Source organism: Candoia aspera, chromosome 9, assembly GCF_035149785.1.
Source record: "Candoia aspera isolate rCanAsp1 chromosome 9, rCanAsp1.hap2, whole genome shotgun sequence".
Classification (NCBI taxonomy): Eukaryota; Metazoa; Chordata; class Lepidosauria; order Squamata; family Boidae; genus Candoia; species Candoia aspera.
The window spans coordinates 21,159,978-21,182,777 of record NC_086161.1 but is presented as its reverse complement, the minus strand read 5'-3'; the positions used below and the strand labels follow the sequence as shown (position 1 = coordinate 21,182,777).

At 44.1% G+C, this 22,800-nt stretch overlaps 1 protein-coding gene across 2 annotated transcripts in view; it reads left to right on the top strand.

The window, feature by feature from the left end:
* Nucleotides 1–22,800, top strand: part of LOC134502748 (disintegrin and metalloproteinase domain-containing protein 9-like) — a 658,699-nt gene that overhangs the window by 17,921 nt on the left and 617,978 nt on the right. The window contains exons 11-20 of one of the 2 annotated variants that reach the window (XR_010068477.1): nt 2,496–2,588; nt 5,008–5,203; nt 7,015–7,120; nt 7,857–8,040; nt 8,457–8,537; nt 10,524–10,629; nt 12,480–12,618; nt 12,906–13,002; nt 15,021–15,058; nt 17,613–19,023. Coding sequence is in view for 1 of the 2 variants with exons in the window: in XM_063311223.1 (XP_063167293.1) it covers nt 2,496–2,588; nt 5,008–5,203; nt 7,015–7,120; nt 7,857–8,040; nt 8,457–8,537; nt 10,524–10,629; nt 12,480–12,618; nt 12,906–13,002; nt 15,021–15,058; nt 17,613–17,694 (1,122 nt within the window). In the remaining variant the exon portion in view is untranslated. Of the gene's footprint in view, nt 1–2,495; nt 2,589–5,007; nt 5,204–7,014; nt 7,121–7,856; nt 8,041–8,456; nt 8,538–10,523; nt 10,630–12,479; nt 12,619–12,905; nt 13,003–15,020; nt 15,059–17,612; nt 20,888–22,800 lie in introns of those variants that run through there. The other variant, XM_063311223.1, reaches the window with a different exon arrangement.

Below are 22,800 nucleotides of genomic sequence, written 5' to 3'. Positions count from 1 at the left end.
GGGGCGTAAAAAGGCATGACCATATAAGGTAAAGCTCCTGATTTGCCTGGAGGGCAGCTTGCCTGGACTAGTTTCAGTTTCCTTTCTGTAGCCTCTCCTTCCAGTCCTCTCTGAGTGCGTGTGAATGCATAAACTTGTAAATATGTTTATGTAAGAAGCTTTCTGTAAATACATTTATTTTTATAGAAATGCCTGGTGTCTGATTTTTCTGATCTCTCAGGCCAAAATCTCTGAGAATACATTGAAACAATAAAATGGACTTCCACTAGTCCATGCAGTGCCTGTTCCCTGACCTGGCCTACCTTGCAGGGCCGACAGCCACGAGTGGCCTTGTGCTTCAGAGGTCTTGCTTGTTGCTGGGCTTGGCCACTCCTATGCGGACACTTGCGCCTTTTCTTAAAATATATAATTTAATTAAAACTTTTAAGAAAGAAGATAAAAAATGAAGAGAAACTAATGCAGAGAAAGAAAAAGGAGATCAAAAAAGGAGTGCAATAACAAAGCAAGAAAATACAAAAAAGTCACTTCTAATTTTCTTTACAGCAGTTATAAGTACAATTATAAGTTTACCTCTCGCTCTGTAGTGACAGCATAACTGATTTTTTTCTATAATCTTTCCTGCCTAATCATCAAAACCATAAATCATAAGTTCATTTTTTTTCTGTTTCATGCAAAAAAGTCTATGAGGGGTTTCCAGTCAGCAATAAATGTAGGTACAAGGTAGTCCTTGTAACATAGTGAAGATGACAAAAATGGACGTGCTGTCGTCAGGAGACCCATAGGATTATCTGGCTGCCTCGTATATGATAGACCGGTTAGCCACGCCCAAAAGTCTTAGGAGGCCCAGGGGACACAACGTGGACAGGGCCGCAACTGGGGGGGGGGGCGCCAAAATGAGCGCTGGGGTGTGTGTGCCAAAATGGGCGTGGAATCCATGTTTGCCTTGGGTGACACAGACCCCAGTTGCGGCCCTGCATGCGGAGGCGGTCTATCGATGGTCCGCTGTGTGGTACTACGTGGGGTTCTTCTGCTGACACGCTGCGCACTTTGGCTCTAGTGCTGGTCTATTCAGCTGCAGAGTATTGCGCTCCGGTGTGGCTCAGTAGTGCACACGCAAAAAAGGTAGACGTACAGCTCAACAGTATGATGCGGATTATTAGCGGAACCACCAGGTCCATTCCTACGCAATGGCTGCCCATCTTGAGCCATATCTGTCCTTCAGGCCTCCGGCGGAAGAACGCTCTTCTCCGGGAATATAGAAGGATAGCTCATAACCCCGAGCTCCCCATACATGGTGATATAGAGGAATCAGGAATAAACAGATTGCGATCTAGGCATCCACCTGTGGCTACTGCCAGGGAACTGGCTATAAAAAATTTTCATCTTCTCGATTCCTGGAGGCGATCTTGGCAAAAAGCCTGCCCACAGCACTGTCAAAGCCTACCCTGTATTACAACAAAGCCTCCTGCTTTTGATCAGCCACGCAGAATATGGCCAGCTATCAATAGAGGGCGCACTAATCGTGGCAGGTGTGCAGATTCCCTATATAAATGGGGTAAGATACCATCTCCAAGGTGTGACTGCCGGGCTGACAGGTAAACTGTTAGGCATGTAATACAAGAATGTAAGACTAGAGCCTACGACGGGAACTTTGCTGATTTCCTGATGGCAGCAGATGCTGCAGAAGACTATATTTGTAATCTTAATGTTTGTTTTTAGTTATAATTGCCCTATGACCAATGTATATTTTCTATATACCTTTTTGCATTCCCAATTCTTTTAATATAATATATTTGTAATAGTTATGATGTGCCGCCATACGATAAATAAATAAATAAACAGGTAGTCCTCGCTTAATGACTGCTTGTTTAGTGACAGTTCAGACTTACAATGGTGTGAAAAAACTGACTTATGACCGGTCCTCACACTTAACGACTGTCGTGGCATCCCCGCGGTCACATGATCACGATTTGGGCGCTTGGCAACCGGTTCACAATTATGACCATCACAGCATCCTGCAGTCATGTGATTGCCTTTTTCTACCTTCCCAGCCAGCTTTTGGCAAGCAAAATCAATGGGGAACCACGTGATTCACTTAACAACCATGTGGTTTGCTTAATGACCACAGTGATTTGCTTAACAACTGCTGCAAAAAGATCGTAAAATTGGGTCAGATTCGTTTAATGACCGCTTTGCTTAGCAACCAAACTTCCGATCCCAATTGTGGTCATTAAGTGAGGACTACCTGTATTGTCTTCTCTCTGATCAAAGAAGTCAGTTTAGTCATCTTAGCAAGTTCCATTGTCTTCACCAACCATTCCTCCATTGGGGGTACTTCCGAATCTTTCCGTCTTTGCGTGTGGACGCTTGTGCCTAAGAACACACACACAGACCTGCTTGCACATAGAATCTCAGTTAGCTTAGCCTTTTAGTTTCAGGATGGGGCTGAAAAGGGCTGGAAGTGCGCCACCTTCTTATGTGTTGATCTTTTTCAGGAATGTAAGTCTGATCCCTGCTGTGAGGCAGGAACTTGCAGGCTGCGCTCAGGGGCCATCTGCGGTTATGGAGATTGCTGTCAAGATTGTCAGGTGAGAACTTCCTGCTCCGAACTCCTGCAAGAAATAGCAGGCGGGGGCGGGGATTACTATGGGTCAGCCTATCAGCAGAACAAACCTGTGTACTTTTGCTTAGACATAACGCCCCTTGAATTCAATGGAGCACTGGCTGCTTTATTTTGTTGTTGTTAGACAGGCATATGTAATAGTACTTTTGCTGGGGGTTATACTCTTTCACCCATATTTGTCCAACAGGGTTGTTGTCATGGTGTTGATGTCACCAAAAGAGGTGGAAGCAAATGTTCAAGTCCAGTATTTTTGTCCAAAATATGTGTGTTAAGCCATCCAGTAGCTTAACTGTGTGTTAGGCCATCCAATGGCTTAACTCATCTACAGTATCAATAGAAGAGAATCTCTGTAGCTCAGGGTTGAACTGTGGAGTCCTGGGTGCTCTCTGAGCCTTGTTGTTTTCTTGCAGACGTTTCATTGCCAGGCTAGGCAACATCTTCAGTGTGAAGAGGGAGTGCCCAAGCAGGGCAAGCCACGGTATATAAACTGAGAGCAAGGCCCACTCACTCTTTGCACTGAAGATGTTGCCTAGTCTGGCAATGAAACCTCTGCAAGAAAACAACAAGGCTCGGAGAGCACCCAGGACTCATCTACAGTATTTTTAACCTTACTGTAAAACAAAAAGGCCCCTCCAGATTGTGCTGCTGAAAATGGCCGTTTGCAACTGAAGTCCAGCAGTGCAGATTTAGAGGAGAACCTGGAGAATGCAAAAATGTTCTCCCTCGGGGACTCCTTGTGACCCATAGACTGCCCAGCAGGGTAAGGGGGATACATGATTCCCCAAAAATGAGCGGAATTCTGTTGCCGGCTTGGGCAGGTGGTGCTCGGATCCGCTGAATTTTAATGTGGATTAAAAACACGAGCTGGAAGATTAAAGACAAAAGTTGGAAGGCCTATATTTCCTTTTTAAAATTTTACGTTGTGTCTAAGGGCTCTTTTAGAAAGGTTGGTAAACCAATTGCAGCACTGGACCTATTATACTGGTTATACCAGCTATGCTGGCTGGGGAATTCTGGGAGTTGAAGTCCACACATCTTAAAGCTTCCAAGTTTGAAAAACACCGCCTTGTCCAGCTTTCTGCATTAACGTAGGTTGAGAAACACTGCGTTACACAAATGTTTCTGTAGTTTTTGAACGACAAGATTTAGGAGCCTGAAGAAGTGCCAGAAAAAGGGAAGAAACCTATCTGCAAAGATCTCGCATTGCTCTAAGTGTGTTGTTGTTTTAAAAAAAGATTTAAGCACAGCTGAAAGACTGTTTGCTGTGTTTTCCGTTTTGAAAAAGCAATTCTGATTCTCCGGCAACTCCACAGATTTTGTGGATAGCCCCAGTAGGTGGCAGAATCTAGCCACTGTGGCTGCTCTTGAAGAAAGCTGAGCAAAGTCAGAGCTAGTTACTACTTGGATGGGAGACAACCAGGATCCAGAATTAGAGAATTTGAGAAAAATGCCCCGAAAGACAGCAGTGGAAACCATTTCCTATATTACTGCTCATGAAATAACAGGGGTGTTATTTCAGAATGAAATGAAATTCAACCTAAGGAAGTCACCCCCCCGCCCCCCCCATTTTTTTCCTTACCTGTAGATAGCATGTTTTTTCTTTGCATGCATTTCTTTGGGAGTGAAATCCTCTAATCTGCTCTTAAAAATTCTTTTACATCCAAGCACCTGGCGTAATATGTTTTTCAGCTACACTTCATAACCAAGCTGGAATTCATGGTGCATGAAAAGTTCACAGCTAATCATATTTACCAACTTTGGCAGGAATTATGTATTAGAAATTATATTCAGCCGGCTGAATAAAACAAAGGGTTGAACAATCCTTGATCGGTAATAACATGGTAGCTTCATTTGCTTGATATACAATAGCCATTTTGAATGGTTACTAGTCTGTCTACAGTCCCTCTCTCTCAGCCCCACTCGGTGCAATGAAGACTAGCCTCCTCCTGGTGCACCCTGGGCAACATGACTTGTCACGGCTAAATAGTCTACACATCTGGCTGCTGGACCTCACAAGGGTTTCCCAGCAAGAAAAAGCAGCATGAACACCAAACTGCTATGCCATACGATAAAAAAAAAAAAAACTAGTTACAGGGTTAGTGTACGTCGATGAGCAAGATACAATGCAATGTTTTAGGCACGTGAAATGTGATGAATAAATGATAAATAAATTGCATCATAGTGTGAGGTTGGGTCTATTGTGCTTAGCTTTATTCCAGTCTTCTTCAACCAGGTGCCATGCAGTTATGCAGCAAGTCCTACAAATCCCAGATAAATTGCCATTCCACCTTATCTGGAGGGCACTGGGTGGGAGAAACCTAGCTCATTTCCTTAATGGACTTAAAAAGTTGACAGTGGCCCCTTTCCCCTTTTTCCCTTTCCAGTATCTTTCCAAAGGCACCGTGTGCCGGGAGACAGCCAGCGAGTGTGACCTTCCAGAGTATTGCAATGGGTCTTCCGCCTTCTGCCCGCAGGATGTCACCATTCAGAATGGACACCCTTGCCACCAAGATGAGGCCTACTGCTACAATGGGGTTTGCCAGTATTATGAGTTACAGTGTCAGAATATCTTTGGACCACGTAAGGGAAATTATGGTTTGAGTCAAAACAGCCAGAACGTTTTGGCATTCAGCAGGGATGTGTTACTGCCCCATGCCTGGGATAATCGGATTTTGGAACAGTTGTTTCCTAACACCTGGATTGGGATGCTTTTTCCTGAGCATGAGACAGAACTACAGGTAGTCCTCGCTTAACAACTGGCTCGCATTTACGACCAGTTGCCAAGTGCCCCGTGATCCTGTGATCACCATTTGCAATCTTCCCTTCTGGCTTTCCCAGAAAGTCAGTGGGGAAGCCGGCAGGGAAGGTTGCAAGGGGAGGGTATGGAGGAGGGTGGAAACCCTTTGGCAGGCTGAAGGAACAGAGTTTAAATCCTGAAGATTTCTGCTTTGTTCTAGCAGCCCCATGAAGTATTTCCCCTCCATGCATGGAGGGGAGGGGAAACCCTTTGGTAGGTAGCTCTTTTGCTCTGTCTGCTTAACAACCCAGGAGATTGCTTTACAACACAACCGGGAGTGCTGGGATTGTGGTCGTTGAGCGAAGCAGTCACGTGGGCATCTCGCTTAATTACCAATTCGCTCAGTGACCGAGTTTCTGGTCCCAATTGTAGTTGTTAATCAAGGACTCCCTGTAGAGTATTGTTTCCCCATATGGCTTCAAATGTGCTGCTATAGGGATCAGCGGGAGCAAAAGCAAGCCTTTGCTTCCCTTATGTTTCATCCATGTATGTAGGTGGGTAATAGCTTTTGCCACCCAAACTACAGAAAAATTGGCCAAGGTAATGATTTTTTAAAAAAAAATTACAAGTGTTTTAGAATTTTCCATAGCAAATGGTGGAAGCAAAAGTTAAGCAAAAATAAGCACATTTATTATAACCTGCCTGTGCAGTCTTTAATTTAACTTAATTTGGGGGGTGGTATAAAGTCATTAGAAGCCAGTATTGTTATAAAGTGGCTCTAGCTTTTCCCTTGTTGGTTTTTCTGTTTTCTTTGCATTCCATCATTATGTCAGAACCTTCCTAATAATTTGGGGTCCTTGATTTGATGCTCCTTCTGGTTCTTCCTTTTTAGCCTGATTTCATTTGAGTCTCTTTTCACTTTTCTTTGTTTGTTTGTTGGCATATTTGGTTCTATAACCGGCTTGTATATTTATCAGACATTATGTGTTTGTTAGTTGCCTTGGATGTTTAGTCTAACAGAAAAGTCAGAACAGTGAGGCAGAAAACGTGTTTGTTTGTTTCTAAACAAGTAAATGAAAGGGTTGTATTAAAAAAAAAAAGTACAGTTGCCTTTTTAGCTCCTCCGTCATTAAAATCAACAACTTTGTGTCTTCAGTTCTTGAAGCCAGGGACAGGCCATCCCTGCCTGCTTATAGGTCCTACAGTACAAAGGACCTATTTTGTATCTCCAGAACACCTCCAACATTTTCAACTCATTTTTAAAAAAATGTTTGGCCATTTGATTTTTTTAGGGGACTTTGTTTAGGCCCCTTAGAAGCTGCCCCATCCCAGTCAGGCTGATTTTTCTCATTCTGAACAGGTTTTAAGGGGGAAATTTGGAGCACCCTTCCCACCAAGAAATTCACTGAAGCCTTTAATTCTTCTAATCCACCTAAAAAGTTGAAAATGTGGTCCCCATCTCCCTGGTGCCATCCTGGTATTATTAACCCCATCTCAGTGGCCTTCAGGGATAAATTAAGACACTGTTTCTAAAAGATTCCAGGGCATTCCTACCTGCAGAGGGAGCCTTGCTCCTCTTTTGGGCATTGGAGGGGCTGGTGGGCTAGATGAGCTTTGGATTGCTAACCTGGCTTACAAAATGTATCTTTTGCAGAAGCAAAGGTTGCCCCTGAAATTTGTTTCTTGGAAGTGAATTCCAAAGGGGACCGGTTTGGAAACTGTGGTTATCAGAACCGTGAATTCAAGAAGTGTTCAAGCTGGTAAGTAGGCAGGATGGGGAAATTTTCTGGATACCTAATGGAGGTGTTTCTTAGAAGGGCAAGTCCAGGGTATTTCATTCAGTTGGCAGAAGCTCTGTATTTCCCTAATTTTATTGGCAGTTCCCTTCAATTGGCCTCTATTGGTAGTCCTCACTTAACAACCCCAATTGGGACCAGAATTTCAGTTGCTAAGCAAAGTGGTCATGAAGTGAATCCGACCCATTTTACGACCTTTTTGCGGCAGTTGTTAAGTGAATCACCATGAGGGTTAAGCGAACCACATGGTCATTAAGCGAATCACATGCTTCCCCATTGATTTTGCTTGTCAGAAGCCAGCCGGGAAGGTTGAAAATGGCGATCACGTGATGACGTGATGCTGCGATGGTCATAAATGCGAACTGGTTGCCAAGCTTCCAAATTGTGATCATGTGATTGTGGGGACTGCGAGGGTCGTAAGTGTGGGTACCAGTTGTAAGTCATTTTTTCCAGCACCGTCATAAGTTTGAACTGTCACTAAATGAATGGTTGTTAAGTGAGGACTACCTGTAAATCCACTCTCCTCATGCTAGGACTGGCTTTTTCTTATGACGTTCAAGCCTGAGGGAAGACTGCCTGGGAGTATAGATACAGTTTGATCTAAATATCATTAGAAAACCAAATCCCAAAGAAAACAAAATGGATATTGACTTTCTGAACATGGTGTAGGCCATCACAGTGATGTCATTTGTCTTGCCAGGAATGCCATGTGCGGAAAGCTGCAGTGTGAGAACGTGAAAACCTTACTTGTCTTCGGGATCAAGCCTGCCATTATTCAAACTCCTATCAAAGGCAACACTTGTTGGGGTGTTGACTTCCAGCTAGGATCAGATGTGCCGGATCCTGGGATGGTGAATGAAGGAACCAAGTGTGCACCTGGAAAGGTGGGTTAAGCAAGGTACCCTCCCATGGGCCACTTGAGGATGAGTTGACTTCTTTTCTTCTAGAACATTGCTTTTGAAGCTTGGCAACTTTAAGGTGTGGTGGCTGGCTGGGGAATTATGGGAGTTGAAGTCCACACATCTTAAAGTTGCCAGGCTTCAAGAAACAGTGTTCTAGGCCTTAAGGCCATGCAAAGGCCTTCAAAAGAGGTCTTCCAGAATGGCGGCGGGGGGTGGGGGCACCTGCAAAGCACCTCTTGAACCCTTCACTTTGCTTTAGATTTAGCTGGAAATTTGGGGGGGGGTTCCATCCCAAAACTTTTGGATAGGGCCAGGTGGGGAGGGTGTGCCTCAGATAACCAGAGTTTAACGCTTGCGGCCCCCATGCAAATGAATCATGTGGGTGTGCTTTGTTTCAGGTTTGCAAACACTACCAATGTGTTGATGCGTCCGTGTTAGATTATGACTGCGACATAAAGAATAAATGTAGTGGGCAAGGGGTAAGTTCAAAACAAAAAGCAGCTTGATTTTGTAGACCCTCCTGTTGCTTCCTGGGTTTTGTTTCTGGAGCTAACATCTAGCTTGTAGAATAGAAAAAACACGGCCGTTTCTCACGCTTACGACTCTCACAGCATCCCCGTGGTCACGCGATCGCAATTTGGGCGCTTGGCAACCGTTGCGCATTTATGACGGTTGCAGCATCCCATGGTCACACGATCGCCATTTTTGACCTTCACAGCTAGCTTCCGATAAGCAAAATCAATAGGGAACCGCATGATTCGCTTAATGGCCACGTGGTTTGCTTAACAACCACCACAAAAATGATCATAAAATCGGGTCTGGATTCATTTAATGACCGCATCACTTAGCGACCCAAATTCTGGTCCCAGGTGTGGTTGTTAAGTGAGGGCTACCTGTAATAATAACAAACCAAAAGGAAAAAAGGAACAAAAACAGAAAGGAAAAGAAAACCAAAGTTAAGAAACATGTAGATGACTTCCAACCTTCTTTTCAACAGATAATTACATTCTTATTCTTCCTCCTCCCTCTTAAGTATTTTATAAGTCCCTTCACCCTTCATTTAGTTCTCATCTTTCTTAGTCTTCAAATCCATAAATCATCCATTCATTTTTTTTCCCCTTTCAGCAAAAAGTCCATATAAGGCTTCCAGCCTTTCAAAAAAGTTTTTGTTGTTTGTTCTCTGACCAAACAAGCCAGTTTTGCCATTTCTGCAAATTCTGATATTTTCACAATCCATCCCTTCGCTGTAGAGATTTCATTGTTCTAGGATTCAGCATCTCAAGAAATGGGAATGTGAATGTATTCCCCCCTGCTCAGGTTGCTTGGTAGTATAGTATATCTTTAGAGATAGTCCTTGCTTAATGACCACAATTGAGACCAGAATTTTGGTTGTTAAGCAAAGTGGTCATTAAGCGAATCCAGCCTGATTTTACAACCTTTTTTGTGGCAGTCATTAAGCGAATTGTGACGAACACCTACCCAAGTTTCCAACCAGACTCACACAAGAAGCTTATGGATATCTGATTTATTACTGGATAGTATGCAAGTTCAAGAGCAAAGCTGAGAATGGCAAAAGCGCGGGTCTTTCAAACAATTAAAGCTTAGACAGTTCCAGTCCCTCCCCCCAGAGTCAGAAAGAGTCCCCTCCCCGCAGCCTGCAGGAGTTCCTATCGGTTCCTGCCGGTCTTCGGGAAAGTGTCCTTGAACAGGCGAGATAACCCAAATAGACATTCCAAAGCCTCTCCATCAGTGCCTGGTACAAAAGAACAAGAGCAGCCCCCTCCCGAACAGTAACACGTGTCAGCACCAGCATGGCATGGGGACTGGTTACGATGTTCACAGGAACATTGAAACAGGAACCATGACATGAATCACTACAGGTGTTAAGCAAACCAGGAAGGTCGAAAATGGCAATCACGTGGCCACAGGACACTGTGATGGTCATAAGTGCAAACTAGTTGCCAAGCACCCAAATTGTGAACGTGATGGTGGGGGATGCTGCAACGGTTGTAAGTGTGAGGACCGGTCGCAAGTCGTTTTTTCCAACACCATTGTAAGTCCGAACCATCACTAAATGAATGGCTGTTAAGTGAGAACTACCTGTATATAGCTTGCTCTTTGGTAGTTTTGTTTTTTTAAGCTTTTCAACTAAAACTAGCTTTTAACAGTGTGGTGTATCTCCATCCAAGTCAGTGTCATTCAATGGGTTCTTGCAGTTTGCAGTTAAGCCCTGAGAATAAACAATGCTGTTATTTCTGTATGTTTTCTGCTTCAGAATGGTGGGAGGCTATTCCATGATATTTCAGAAAAATGATTAGGGCGAGTTCCTGGCGTTCCAAATTAAAGGGGCATATTTTAAATGGAGGTGCTAAAGATGGGAGGTGGGGCTCTTCCCATGCAAAGCATTTGCTCTCCCCCTGAGTTCTGCCGCCTCCCTAAATATCCTTCGTCCCGCTTTCAAACAGGTATGCAACAGCAATAAAAATTGCCACTGTAACTCAGAGTGGGCCCCTCCCTACTGCGATTCCCCCGGATATGGTGGAAGTGTAGACAGTGGACCCGCTTACAATGGTAAGTCTCCACAGTGGAAACCGTGGCACGTGGAAGGCACAAAGTCAGAGCCCAGCGTTGCCAGATACGTGTCCGGAATGCGGAATTCCTCTTGCTGACAGTCAGAATTCAGAGTCCTGGGCTAGATGGACAGCAATCTTCCTAGAGCCCTGATAAGGCAGGACTGCGATCCCTAGACAAACTTGTGAGCCTTGTCCTCCTGACCCTCGAGATTGTTCCTGCACTTCTGAACTGGACAACGACATATGGAGCCGTCCCCAATTCCCCACTTTTGAATCGCTTTCCCCAATTCAGCACCAGTTTGCACGCTGGACAAATGCAAGGTCGTCGGAAACGTACCTTGAGCCGTTAGCCTAGTTGGCAGCTTCTTTTCCAAGGATATGTAATGGCCTTCTCCAAGCCTGCGAAGGAGGATGGTGGTTTGCAAACAGGACAAATTTGGAACAAGTACATTTGAAAGAAATTTTGAAACCTGATTCTCCTATTTAAAAGAGAATCAGGAATCTGCCTGCATTTTTCTGTATAGGTAGTCCTCATTTAGCGACTGTTCACAGTTACGAAGGTGATGAAAAAGTAACTTTTTGACCAATCCTCGCATTTACAACCTTCACGGGTCTGTAAAGCAAAGGAAAGCTGAAGAAAGATTGTAAGCACAGTGGTGGTTTCACTTAGTGACTGCTTTGCTTAACGACTGAGTTGCTAGTCCCAATTGTGTTCACTAAACAAGGACTACCTGCACTACCTCTAGCCAATGTGCACTAGTTTGACCCCATCTTTCTCTCTGAAGGTTTCATAAGTTCCTTCTCTGAATTTTCAGCTTTTATTACAAGGCCTCTAGGCAATATTCTCACAAATACATAAAGAGGACAGTCTGTCTCAACACCTGGAATGTCTTTGTTCCTGCCTGTCCATAATCTGACCAAGGAAAGCACAGACAGTGAAGGAACTGGTAGGCAGTTCCTGTCAGCTTTTTGTTTTAATTTAGAAAAACAAAGCTACGTTTTCCTAGCACTATTTAAAACTGACAGTGTAATATGGCTAATATAGCTACTCAGAAGGGTGCTTCACTGCACATTACTCACAGAGGAGGTCATACAGAATTATGGCCATAAAGAACTGCAAACTGAACACATTATACAACATTCCTAAGTGTGTGGGAGATAGACTTCCAGTATTAAAACTTGCTTTATTATAAAAACTCATTGATTCCTACTAAAGACCACTTCCCCTGCTGCAACCTTTAAGTGGTGACCTTTTAAATGTTCTGCATTAGATTACCAGTACATGGTGTCAGTAATCTCTGTGTGGTTTTATTCTCTCCATCTGAAATATTTACGCAGCATTGCATGAAGATTTACATTGCAAGTAACGTTGTTTTACATTTAATTTTATGATTATTCCTGTAACTTAATTTTGCTTTTAGCTGTCTATAAATTGTTCCCCCCTCCCCTGCAAAAACCAACAACATCCTCTTGTTAATCACTCCCTAAAATGTCAGGAAATAATCAGATGAAACAAAGGCGATAAATCATACCTCTGTCAGCTTAGAAAAGGAGAGCAGTTCCTCAGATTTTTTTCCTGGGGGAAAAAAAAATCAGTTCACGTTTCCTACCCGACACACATTACTGAGCCATGAGATTTGTCTCTAAGCAGATCCTGACACACCTTTTTGATAAAGTCTGATTTTATTGCCTTGTGATTGATTTACTTGGTAGTCTTAACATGTGAAAGAGAAGTTGGTTAAACAAACTCAGTTGTTCTATTTCTTTTCTCCTATCCATGGGTTGAGAATGTGGGGGGCACAATTCTGGGGAAAAGAAATCCCACACTTCTTTCCTTCTTTTTTCCAGACAGGGATGCTGCAACACGAAACTGGATAATGGCGTTCGTGTTTATAGTTCTCCCCATCCTGATAGCTTTAGTCATTCTTTATCGCAGAAGAAATCAAATGATCTCTTCCATGATGCCACTAGTGGAGGCCTGTTGCAGGTAAGTGTTTCCCTGTCCTCTATTTTGCTCTGAAAATCTCTGCAGAAAAGCAAGCCTTTGTTTTGAAAAAAGAACAGATCCTCTCTTCTTTGTACAATGTCTATTTTCTATTTTGTGTGTGAAGACATAATCTGGGTTTTTCTTGAAAAGGCCCGCGGAAGCAAATCTTTGGTTTTTCAAAATCTATGCATTGGACAGCTTCTGAAAGGCACCCTTGAATCTAGCAGCCTTTGTCTTTCTCAGAGGCTTCAAGCTGTACTAAGTCTTTTGCCCACCTATTTGTTCAGACCTTTTCGCAGATCAGGTGTCGGTAGGCAGCAGGCTGTTCGAACCGAGCGCCCACGCAACTTTCCGTATTCTTCCAGAGGTGCATCATCTTCAGCGGTAAGAACAGCAGCATTTCCACTATTTACCAATCTTGGTGGTTTTAAGGGAAAATGGGAGGAGGCACTCCAGTTGGAAAGAATGGGAGCGCTGGCTACAAGCGTAAGCGTGTGCAGATTCTCCCGAAATAACAAGGAAACACCACTTTGGGGCTGGTTCTGTTGCAGGGCCTTATTGGATACAAGCACAGCACTTTTGGGGGGCATAAACGAGTCCCTCTTTTGGGGGAGGGGGGTGATGAAATTTGATAAACGAACGAACCAACCAACCAACCAACCAACCACCCCCTGTGGGTTACTGAGATTGTGTTATCCTGGGAATTGTTTCTATGTTATGGGCTTAGCTTTAATTTAAATTATCCTTTAACGTTATTGTGGATTACGTCGTTGGGTGCTCTTATTTTTAACCTCCAAGAACCTGCTTTGATTGAAGCAGGTACAAATTTGGGACTTAAATAAAATATGCAACCAACCAGTCCAAGAAAGACACAAAATATATGTGGATATGAGACGAACCGTTATATCAAACCAGGTTTTTTATCTGTTTAGCTTCATACTGGAGGCAGACCATTTGGGGGCTGGTTATTGTCCCCCTTTGCTGGATTTGCGTAATGCACGGAACCATAGCTAAACCAAATCACCAAATCACGCCACACACACACAGAATCAGGCCAAAGTTAAACCAACCAAGTTTAGTTTGTTGTGTGACTGTGTCTGCACACTCTGTAACTGATCTTGTTCCCATACTGTGGAAGCACAACCCTCAGACGTTGAGCAGCTCCCCATGGTTTTGTGCAAGGGTCTTTTCAGCCTTCAGGTGCCCTGCAGTTGTATTGCACTACAGCTCCCATCCTCCCCTAAACAGCATGGGTATCTTGGATGAGGATGGCTGAAAATGTAATCCAGCACATCTGGAGGGTATCACGTTTGGGAAGGCTGGTTTAAAGGCTTGTTTTGATGAGCATAATGTCATAAAGAAGAGGCTGTGGACATTCCCTCTTGTCCTTCTGGGACACAACTAATAGGTGAAACCAGTGTTTAACCACTCCCAGAAAGGTCCGATTGGCCCGTTGCAGGGGAAAATAGGATATTCCGGGAGAACAACAGGATGTCCTTGGAGCCAAATTGCTCCAGTAGGGAATTTCTGCACACCTTTTGTTCATAGATGAGGATTTCATATGTTCATATATTCTCCAAATTTGGAGCGGCTTTTTTTTTTTGATATGCCAAGGATTGAACCAATCTGCTGTAGGCAAAGCAAGCATTCTCACACTTGAGCTAAAGACCTCCACCTTGACTGGATGGATGGATGGATGGATGGATGGATGGGTGGGGAAAACAGTGCAGGTGGGTGGGAAGAGAGCTGGACAACACATTTCCTTGGCTCAGCTTGTCTACGACACTAGTTCAGCCATCTTCTGGGACCTCCTGTACCTCACACAAAGTACAGGCCAACAGATACCTTGGGCAACTGTACCCCATTAATCAACCATCTGTTGGAGAACCTCTCGTCTCATTTTGTGTCAGAAATGCAGGAAATAGAAAGGGGGAAAGTATTAATTAAAATTTAAAAAGTTAAAAATTTAATAAAAATATAGAATTTGTATAGCTGTAGCCCAGTACTAGGCCACATTGATGGCAGAGGTGTTTCCCACCAGTAAGTCACTGTGTGTCCACGTTAGTCCCAAAGGGCCCTGTAAAAGATGGGTCGTTGTTTGAATATTGCTGCATTCTCAGCAAATACCCTTTCCCTCAGGGAGAAACCTCCATTTTTCCATATAATCTTTAGTTCTGGCCAAACCAGTGCGCAGTCTGTTTAAACATATCCAAACCGTCCACTCCTCCTCCGAACCTCCAGGCAACTCCTCGAGTGGTTCTGCCCAATTATGAAGGTGTTTTACTTGAGATTTCCATCTTTTTAATCATTCTGTCTGAGGTATGGTAGCCATCTCCTCAGCAATCTCAGTAGCAGTCTCCTCAGAACCTAATTTCCTTCCTTCATTTCCTTCCCTCTCACAGGTAGTGTCATCCATGGACCAGCAGTGTGTCCCACCAAGGTCAGTATGGGAAGGATGGAGAACAATGCAAGCTGGAGGGTCTAACTCTATCTCTAACTTGGCGTTGGGAAGGTTTTCTTGTGGGAGAGCTTAATAGCGTTTCCAAGGCTGGTCTGAGGCTTGCGGCCCAATCCCCTCTCTGGCTTCACTGAGCCACCCTGGGCCAGTTCATTAACTCTCAGCCTAGCCAGGAGGAAATGTCTGCTCTCCATGTCTGCTGCCCATAATCAGAAGAAGACGACTGTTAAGAATAATGCATATTCATCCAATGACACCAGGCTGGTTCAGACAGCCCATGTGCAGAACATTCCCTGTGGGAGCAGTCTGGTTTCAGAGTATTCTATTTTTCTCCTGGAAAGTTCTGTTTCCCCCCAGAAGGACCATTCAAGGAATGATTTGTGCAATTCCAGGAATAGATTGCTTGGAGCACTTTTTTTGTGATTTTTGGTGCCATTGTGGTGCCGAGTGATTTTTGCTGCCATTTCCAGACAATTTCGTTTCTGGAAATACACGAACCGCTCCTGGAAAGGACAGATTGGCCTGTTGCAGGGGAAAATAGGGTATTCTGGGAGAAAACAGGATGTCCTGGGAGCCAAATTGCTCCGATGTGGAATTTCTGGACACCTCTTGTTCATAGATGAGGATTCCATAGATTCCATAGATTCTCCAAACCTGGAGTGGGTCTGGCTTTGTGCTCCCTCCTTTCTTATGGTCTCAGATGCTGGAATAGAAAAGTTCCAGGTTTTTCCAAGCTGAGAAAATATCACACAACACAACCAGAATACAAAACCAAGGTATGAGGGAAGGAGCACCGAGAGAGAGTAGCCACAATTCTTGATTTAACGCTGTATTGAACCAGAATGGAAATGGCATTGAATCATCACCCCCGCAAAAGAGACCCCTCCCCATCTTCTTTATCATATATTCAATTAGTAAACCCTCCCACTTCAAAGGACCTTTTTTACCTTTAACTATGACTTACTAAATCAAATTTATTTAATAGGACAGGGCTAGTGGATGGCATCTGCCTGACTGCCTGGGCTGAGAGGCTATTGGGAAGTTGAAAAACATTCCAGGAGGTGGCAGTGGCGAATCACTTCCATACTGCCACTAAGAAAGCAACCTGGGTGTGTCCATGATGTCATCACAAGTTCAGCTTCCTTTGAAGGAGTCTGTTTTTTATATAAAGAACCAGTTTGGTGTTGTGGTTAAGGCAGTGTTTCTCAACCTTGGTAACTTTAAGATATGCGAACTTCAACTCCCAGAATTCCCCAGCCAGCCATGGGAGTTGAAGTCCGCGTATCTTAAAGTTGCCAAGGTTGAGAAACCCTGGATTAAGGCATCAGGCTAGAAACCGGGGAACTGTGAGTTCTAGTCCTGCCATAGGTACAAAGCCAGCTGGGTGACCTTGGGCCAGTCATTTTCTCTCAGCCCTAGGAAGGAGGCAATGGCAAACCACTTCCGAAAAACCTTGCCAAGAAAACTGCAGAGACTTGTCCAGGCAGTCTCCAAGAATCGGACACGATTGAACAGATGAAAAAAAATTTTTTTATATACATTGCACTAAGTCATAAGATGGCTTGTTCAGTATTGGCATATTTTGGCTTATAAACCATGATCGATGTCTTAGCGTCTTGTGTGAACTCAGCCACTTCTGGTTTATTCAGTAAAACAAGGTTCATTGACTTATAACAGTATGTGAGTTAGAGTTTCTGAACTGATTGGGACCCCTTAGCTGTAAACCCCTTTACTTTTGACCTCCAGAAAAGTTGTATTTCAGTGCCAGTGAATTGTAGTTATTGTATTGGACTTTATTAAAGGCTCAATCAAAACAAAGGGCCCCTTGGCATCCTTGCACAGGCCTTAATCTTACCAGTCTCTCTGAGCTTACATATAATATGTGTGTTCACACAATTACTGTGATTCAGGGATGGGCAAGCTGCAGGTGTTCAGCTCCCAACACCCCACTCCATTGGCCATGCTGGTGGTGACTGCAGAAGGTTGCAGTCAACAGCATTTGAAGGCTGCTAATTCCCAGATTTGCTGATGACCAGGAATGTTGAATTTATTTATTTAATTTCTATAGCTGCCCATCTCAACAAGTGACTCTGAGAGGCTTACAATCATAAAAACCATAAAACAGTTAAAATAATTAAAAACCATTAAACAGTACAAAATAAATATATATGCTCGGCAAGTAAACAATGCATGGATGTTAGTATAGCCAAGAAACGGGGCCCTTAACACACATGGGGCCCTAGGCCCGGGCACATAAGGGGGCCTTCACGGCCTTATGGAAGGCCAACAGATTCAGGGACATCCTGATCTCTAGAGGGGGAATATTCCAGGGGGCAGGCGCTACGGCAGAGAAGTCACGCCTTCTAGTCCCTGCCAACCGACAATCCTTGGCTGATGGGATCCGTAGCATGCCCAACCTACCAGACCGAATTGGACAGGTTGAAACAACTGGGAGAAGTCGGTCCCTTAGGTAACCCAGTCCCAAGCCATGAATTCTTGGCCCACAGGCTGATGCTTGACTTTCTTCCCATTACAGGCCTCCGCCCCCAATGCTGAAAACTACAAAAGCATCGGACCAGATTTTTCCTTCTCGACCAGCACCTTTGCCTCCTATATAAAACATCTCATTTGACTTTCGCAAGCCGCCCCCCCCCCCTTCTTAGAGCAGAGCTCCCTCCAGCTTTCATCAAATGACGCTTGAATCTGTCTTTTCCTCCTTGGCACTGGATAAAGAGGAAAGAAAATACAGAAGCAAAAATGAGATGAAAAAACCAAGGAATGTAAACTTATCAAATACCTCTCCAGGAACTGAAATCACTGAGTCTGTGAAAACTGTCTGAGCTGGCAACATTTGGGCTGCGTTGCTGGAAGATATCAGTTTGAACTGGAACAAAGTTTTGGGTGCAACTGCATCTTCCTTCTTTTTACGATTAGATTTAATCATAAGATACTTGACATATGCAATCCCCCCCGCATCGCCAGTCCCTGATGGATTTTCTAGAAAATAAAATCAGTTAAGGGAAGGCGGGCATAACATTTTTTAAGGACCAGTATGCTGATCAAGAAGTCTAGTTGTGTTTCACTAAAATCTATCTTACTGAAAAGTGTCATTATCAAAAACAAATGCAGTTCTGCTTGGTTGGGGAGAGGAACTGGGTATGGACAGCACTGGTTGGCAGGAGCCTGTTCCTTCACCGAGACATCCTCGGCCTTGAAAGCATTGTGGCTATTCTTGAATTTTTCTTCTGAAAATAGTGCAAACAACAGACATGTATAACTGCGTGTGGCACTTTAAATGATTGGACCAAAATATGACAAGAGGATCAAGGCTTGCATGTAATATGCTTGTGTTTGCATCAGTTGCTCAAAATACAAAGCCAGGAGGATGCCAGTTCATTCTGTGGCTGAGAGGCATGGTTTGACAGCTGCGCTTTTAAAAAAACCCTTACATCTGTCCTCACATCTGTAGCTGCACCAAGATAGATCAGAGCTGCACTCCAAAGTAGGCCAACCCAGGAGTGGAAACAAAATTAAATTGTTCTGTGTGGATTGGAGTTTCTTATCTGGAAATGCATGGAGGCTAAAAGAGACATGGGAAAATGTGAAGAATAAGGACTGTGCAATTTTCTTCCTCTCTGCTTAGAAATAAGACCCACTAAGTTCAATGGGACATTTGTTCAGTGGGTATAATATTGCAAGCTCAGCCAAGCAGGGCTATCAGACCAAGGACTCTGACTGTTCATCGCTGACACTGACATTGTTCTGTAATGAAAAAAGATGGAAGAATTGGTAGGAGAAGAGTATAAATGGAAGATGATCCTCCCTGTGACTGGTTTGATAAGGATGTGGTCATAAAGTCCAAATTGGTGGCCATGATGTTGCGATCAAAGCTCTTCCCATTTGAATGCACCTGCATAAAAATGGGCAGAGCTGCAATCACACTACAGGTAGTCCTCTCAGCAACCACAATTGGGATGGGCAACTCAGTCGTTAAGTAAAGTGGTCGCTAAGTGAAACCACAACCGTGCTTACAATCTTCCTTCGGCTTTCCTTTGCTTTACAGACCTGTGAGGATTGTCAGTGCAAGGATCGGTCCCAAAGTGACTTTTTCATCACCTTTGTAACTGCGAACATCACTAAATGAGGCAGTTGCTAAATGAGGACTACCTACATCATGGCCGCCAACTTGACTTTTTCCCCGTGCCCTGCTGACAGCCCTGCTTCTGCCAGAATTGAGGCAGGGTGATTGCACAACAAGCTACTTGTCTGGGTGCCTTCTCCTTCCTGAAAGTTAATGAAATGCATTGTTAGCATGTTCATAGCTTTTAATGCTGTGGGTGACTGTTAACGCATTCTAAACAGCTAATTTTATTTCAGCTGGCTGACCTTACAACTGTGTTTAATAAAAGATGTTAGGGATGTCTAACCGTTTTTAGTTAACAAGCACTAACCTGGGAAATTCTTCTAATTAACCACTACTGGTTCTTCTAAATGATGGTACAAGAATTGCACCTTAGTGGGGAGTAAGTGGCTTAAAGGTTCCAAAAACTCTCCTGGATTTGCTAGAATTCTAAACTGTTTACCTGTCAATTTTTTTCCCCAAAAAGCATATGCTTGAAAAAGGAATGAAAACCAATGTCCAAGTTTAGAAATCAAGACTGTACTTTCCACTGATGGCTATTACGTTGACATTTGTCTAGTTCAGGAGTTTTCAAACTTTTTCAGGCCATGGAAACTGTTTGTTTTATAAAACATCCTGGATCCCTAATTAAGGGGGTTGAGGCTTCTGGATGACAGCTGACAAGCCTTGCCCTTTCTGGGGGCAGATGGCTGAGAGTGTTCAAGTCCCCCCCAATTCCATTCTGGAGAGGGGCTTCCCCCCCACTTCATGCTGCAGTCCCATTCAAGTCCCAGCAGAACCCCAGGTCTGCATGGAAGTCAGTTTGAAAAACCCTGGTCTAGTTTATTGTACTATATTTGGGGACTGGAAGACACTTCCCATGTTTCATATGGGACACAGAAGAAAGACCAGGGTGTCCCCCTTCTGAATATAGTCTGCATTTTTCAGGGTCACAGAAATGCTACACAAATAGTGCTAAGACCGTCCAAATTAGTGCCAGCTTTTCAGTTTTGCTGTGCTTTTCCCTGCCAAACTAATGGGCACCACTGAAAATACAAAGAGCAGATGGAAACAATGGTGAAACTGTGATGTTGAATATATACACGCCCAAATGGCTGACTAGATATGTTAGCTTCATGGGCAGTCTGCACCTTCTCCAGCTTAACCTATTTGCTCTAATATCTGCCTTGATGCAAAATCCATTTTATTATCTGAACCCTTGGACAATGGCATGAGCACTTTAAATCTGAGAGGCCTGCTGAAGAATCCAATCTGTCCTTAAAAATGGCTTTTTCAGATCAATCAGGGATGCTTATATTGGCTAAATATTGTTGGACTGAATTGTGCCAATCCTTGCACCATCGACTGAGCCGGAGTTTGAATGTTGCTGAAAAGATTCTGCTAGCTTTGGGGTCATAGATTGGCACGGGTGTTAGACAAGGGGGTGGGATCTCTCCCGGTTAGACACAATATGGTTAGTTCATAATGGACAAGGATTCTTGCAAATCAGTAAACTATCTCCAAAGAGTGGAATAGTTATGAGTAAATTATGTAAAGATTTATTCCCTAGCTGTCCAACATAACTCTTTGTTTGGTAAATGTACACATCATTCTTGCCAAAAGAGAGTTTTTAGTGTTTGTATATAGTCATTTGTGTTAATAAAATACTTGAATGATTTAGTCTCAAAAAATTGCCAAATACTCAATTTTGTGCATCGTAAACCCCACTAGAGTCCTACAGCTGAAGGTGCAGTGTGTCACGACTGTTCTTCCAGAGCTGAATAGTCTGGAAGAACAGCTATTATCACCTCCACCCAGCTCACAGATCACACTAAGCTGTGCTTCAACCATAGTTTATTGAACAAGTCACAAATAGATCCTGAATGAAAGGTAGTTAGCTGCCTGTTTTTTTAAAAAAAAAACTAGACAACCCGTGACCTGTTGGGTCATCGTTTCAGAGATATTTCCTTACCAGATTCCTCAATGCCTTCAACGATGGCAGAGCTTCTAATGTACTGGATACGTTCTTAAAAATTCAGGGAGACATTCAGAGATGTACCTGCCTAGAAAGTAGCCCACATCATTCATACTGAACTGTACAGCACAGTCAAAGATGACTGCAGGAAATGTTTTGTGACATTTTATGCCGTAAAATGTTTTATAAAATTTGTCAATTTTCAGCTCCACAGGAGTCATGGGTCCCGCATTTTGGATGCATTCTGTATGTCAGGCCATTTGAGCTACCTTGGCTCAAAAACTGTTGCCCTACGATGCACCGTTTCACCCAGTTAAAGATTACAAAGTCTCAAACAGTCGTGAGAATTTTAGTAGTATATAGATAGAGGATAGCCTGGTTCAGTGATGAAAAGTGGCCGGGCTTTGATTTGCAGGGTTGTGAATTGGGTGAACTGACCTCCACCCACAGACAGACAGACAGATAGATTTGTTTGTTTGTTTGTTTGTTTATCACATTTTTATTACCGCCCATCTCCCCCACTCGGGGGACCCTGGGCGGTTCACAATAAAACAGTATAAAATTCAGTAAAATCAGAATAATATCAATAAATATAAATGTAAAATATAAAATCCAAGTGATGGCAGATCTATTCCACCCCAAGGGGACAAGACTGGTTCCGGCAGGACTAGGGAACCAACCAACTCCAAGAATGGGTCTTCCTCTCCCCACTCCAAGCATGGTGACAAAACCAGGTTTTCAGCTGTTTTCTGAAGTCTGGAAGAGGGGGGGCTAACCGCACTTCCATGGGAGGGGTGTTCCAAAGGGCGGGAGCTGCTGCAGAGAAGGCCTGCCTCCTGGACCCCGCCAGATGGAGTTCTCTTGCAGACGGGGTCCATAGCATGCCCTCTCTGCACGACCGAGTGGGACGGGCTGATGTGATGGGGAGGAGACGGTCCCTCAGGTAGCCTGGCCCCGTGCCATGTAGGGCTTTAAAGGTGATAACCAACACCTTGAATTGGATCCGGAAGCAAACTGGCAACCAATGCAGCTTGCGGAGCAGAGGAGTAATATGTGCTGATCTTGAAGCACCTAAAATCGCCTGCGCAGCTGCATTCTGGACCAGCTGTAGCTTCTGGATACTCTTCAAGGGTAGCCCCATGTAGAGCACATTGCAGTAGTCTACATGGGAGATAACCAGGGCGTGAGTGACCAAAGGGCCTCTCACTCCAGGAAGGGCCATAACTGGCGCACAACACGAGGTTGCGCAAAGGCCATCCTGACCACGACTGCCACCTGCTCTTCAAGCAGAGTCGTGAGTCCAAGAGGACCCCCAACTTATGCACCAGGTCTGTCTGGGGCAGTGCAACCCCATCCAGAACCAAAGATGGCAAATTCCTAGGAGCCGAGGGGCCATTAACCCAGAGCCACTCCGTCTTACCCAGGTTCAGCTGAAGCCTGTTGTTCTCCATCCAGACCCCAACAGCCCCCAGGCACCTGGAAAGCCAGTCACAGCAGCACTTACTTCCCCCGGGATGGAGGTATACAGATGCCCCATCCACTCTACCAGTTTTGAAGCCATTGGTTGAGGTTAGCTCAGGTGGGGCAGAGAAGACCCTGGGCAGCTAGGCACCCTTTTTAAAAATTCAA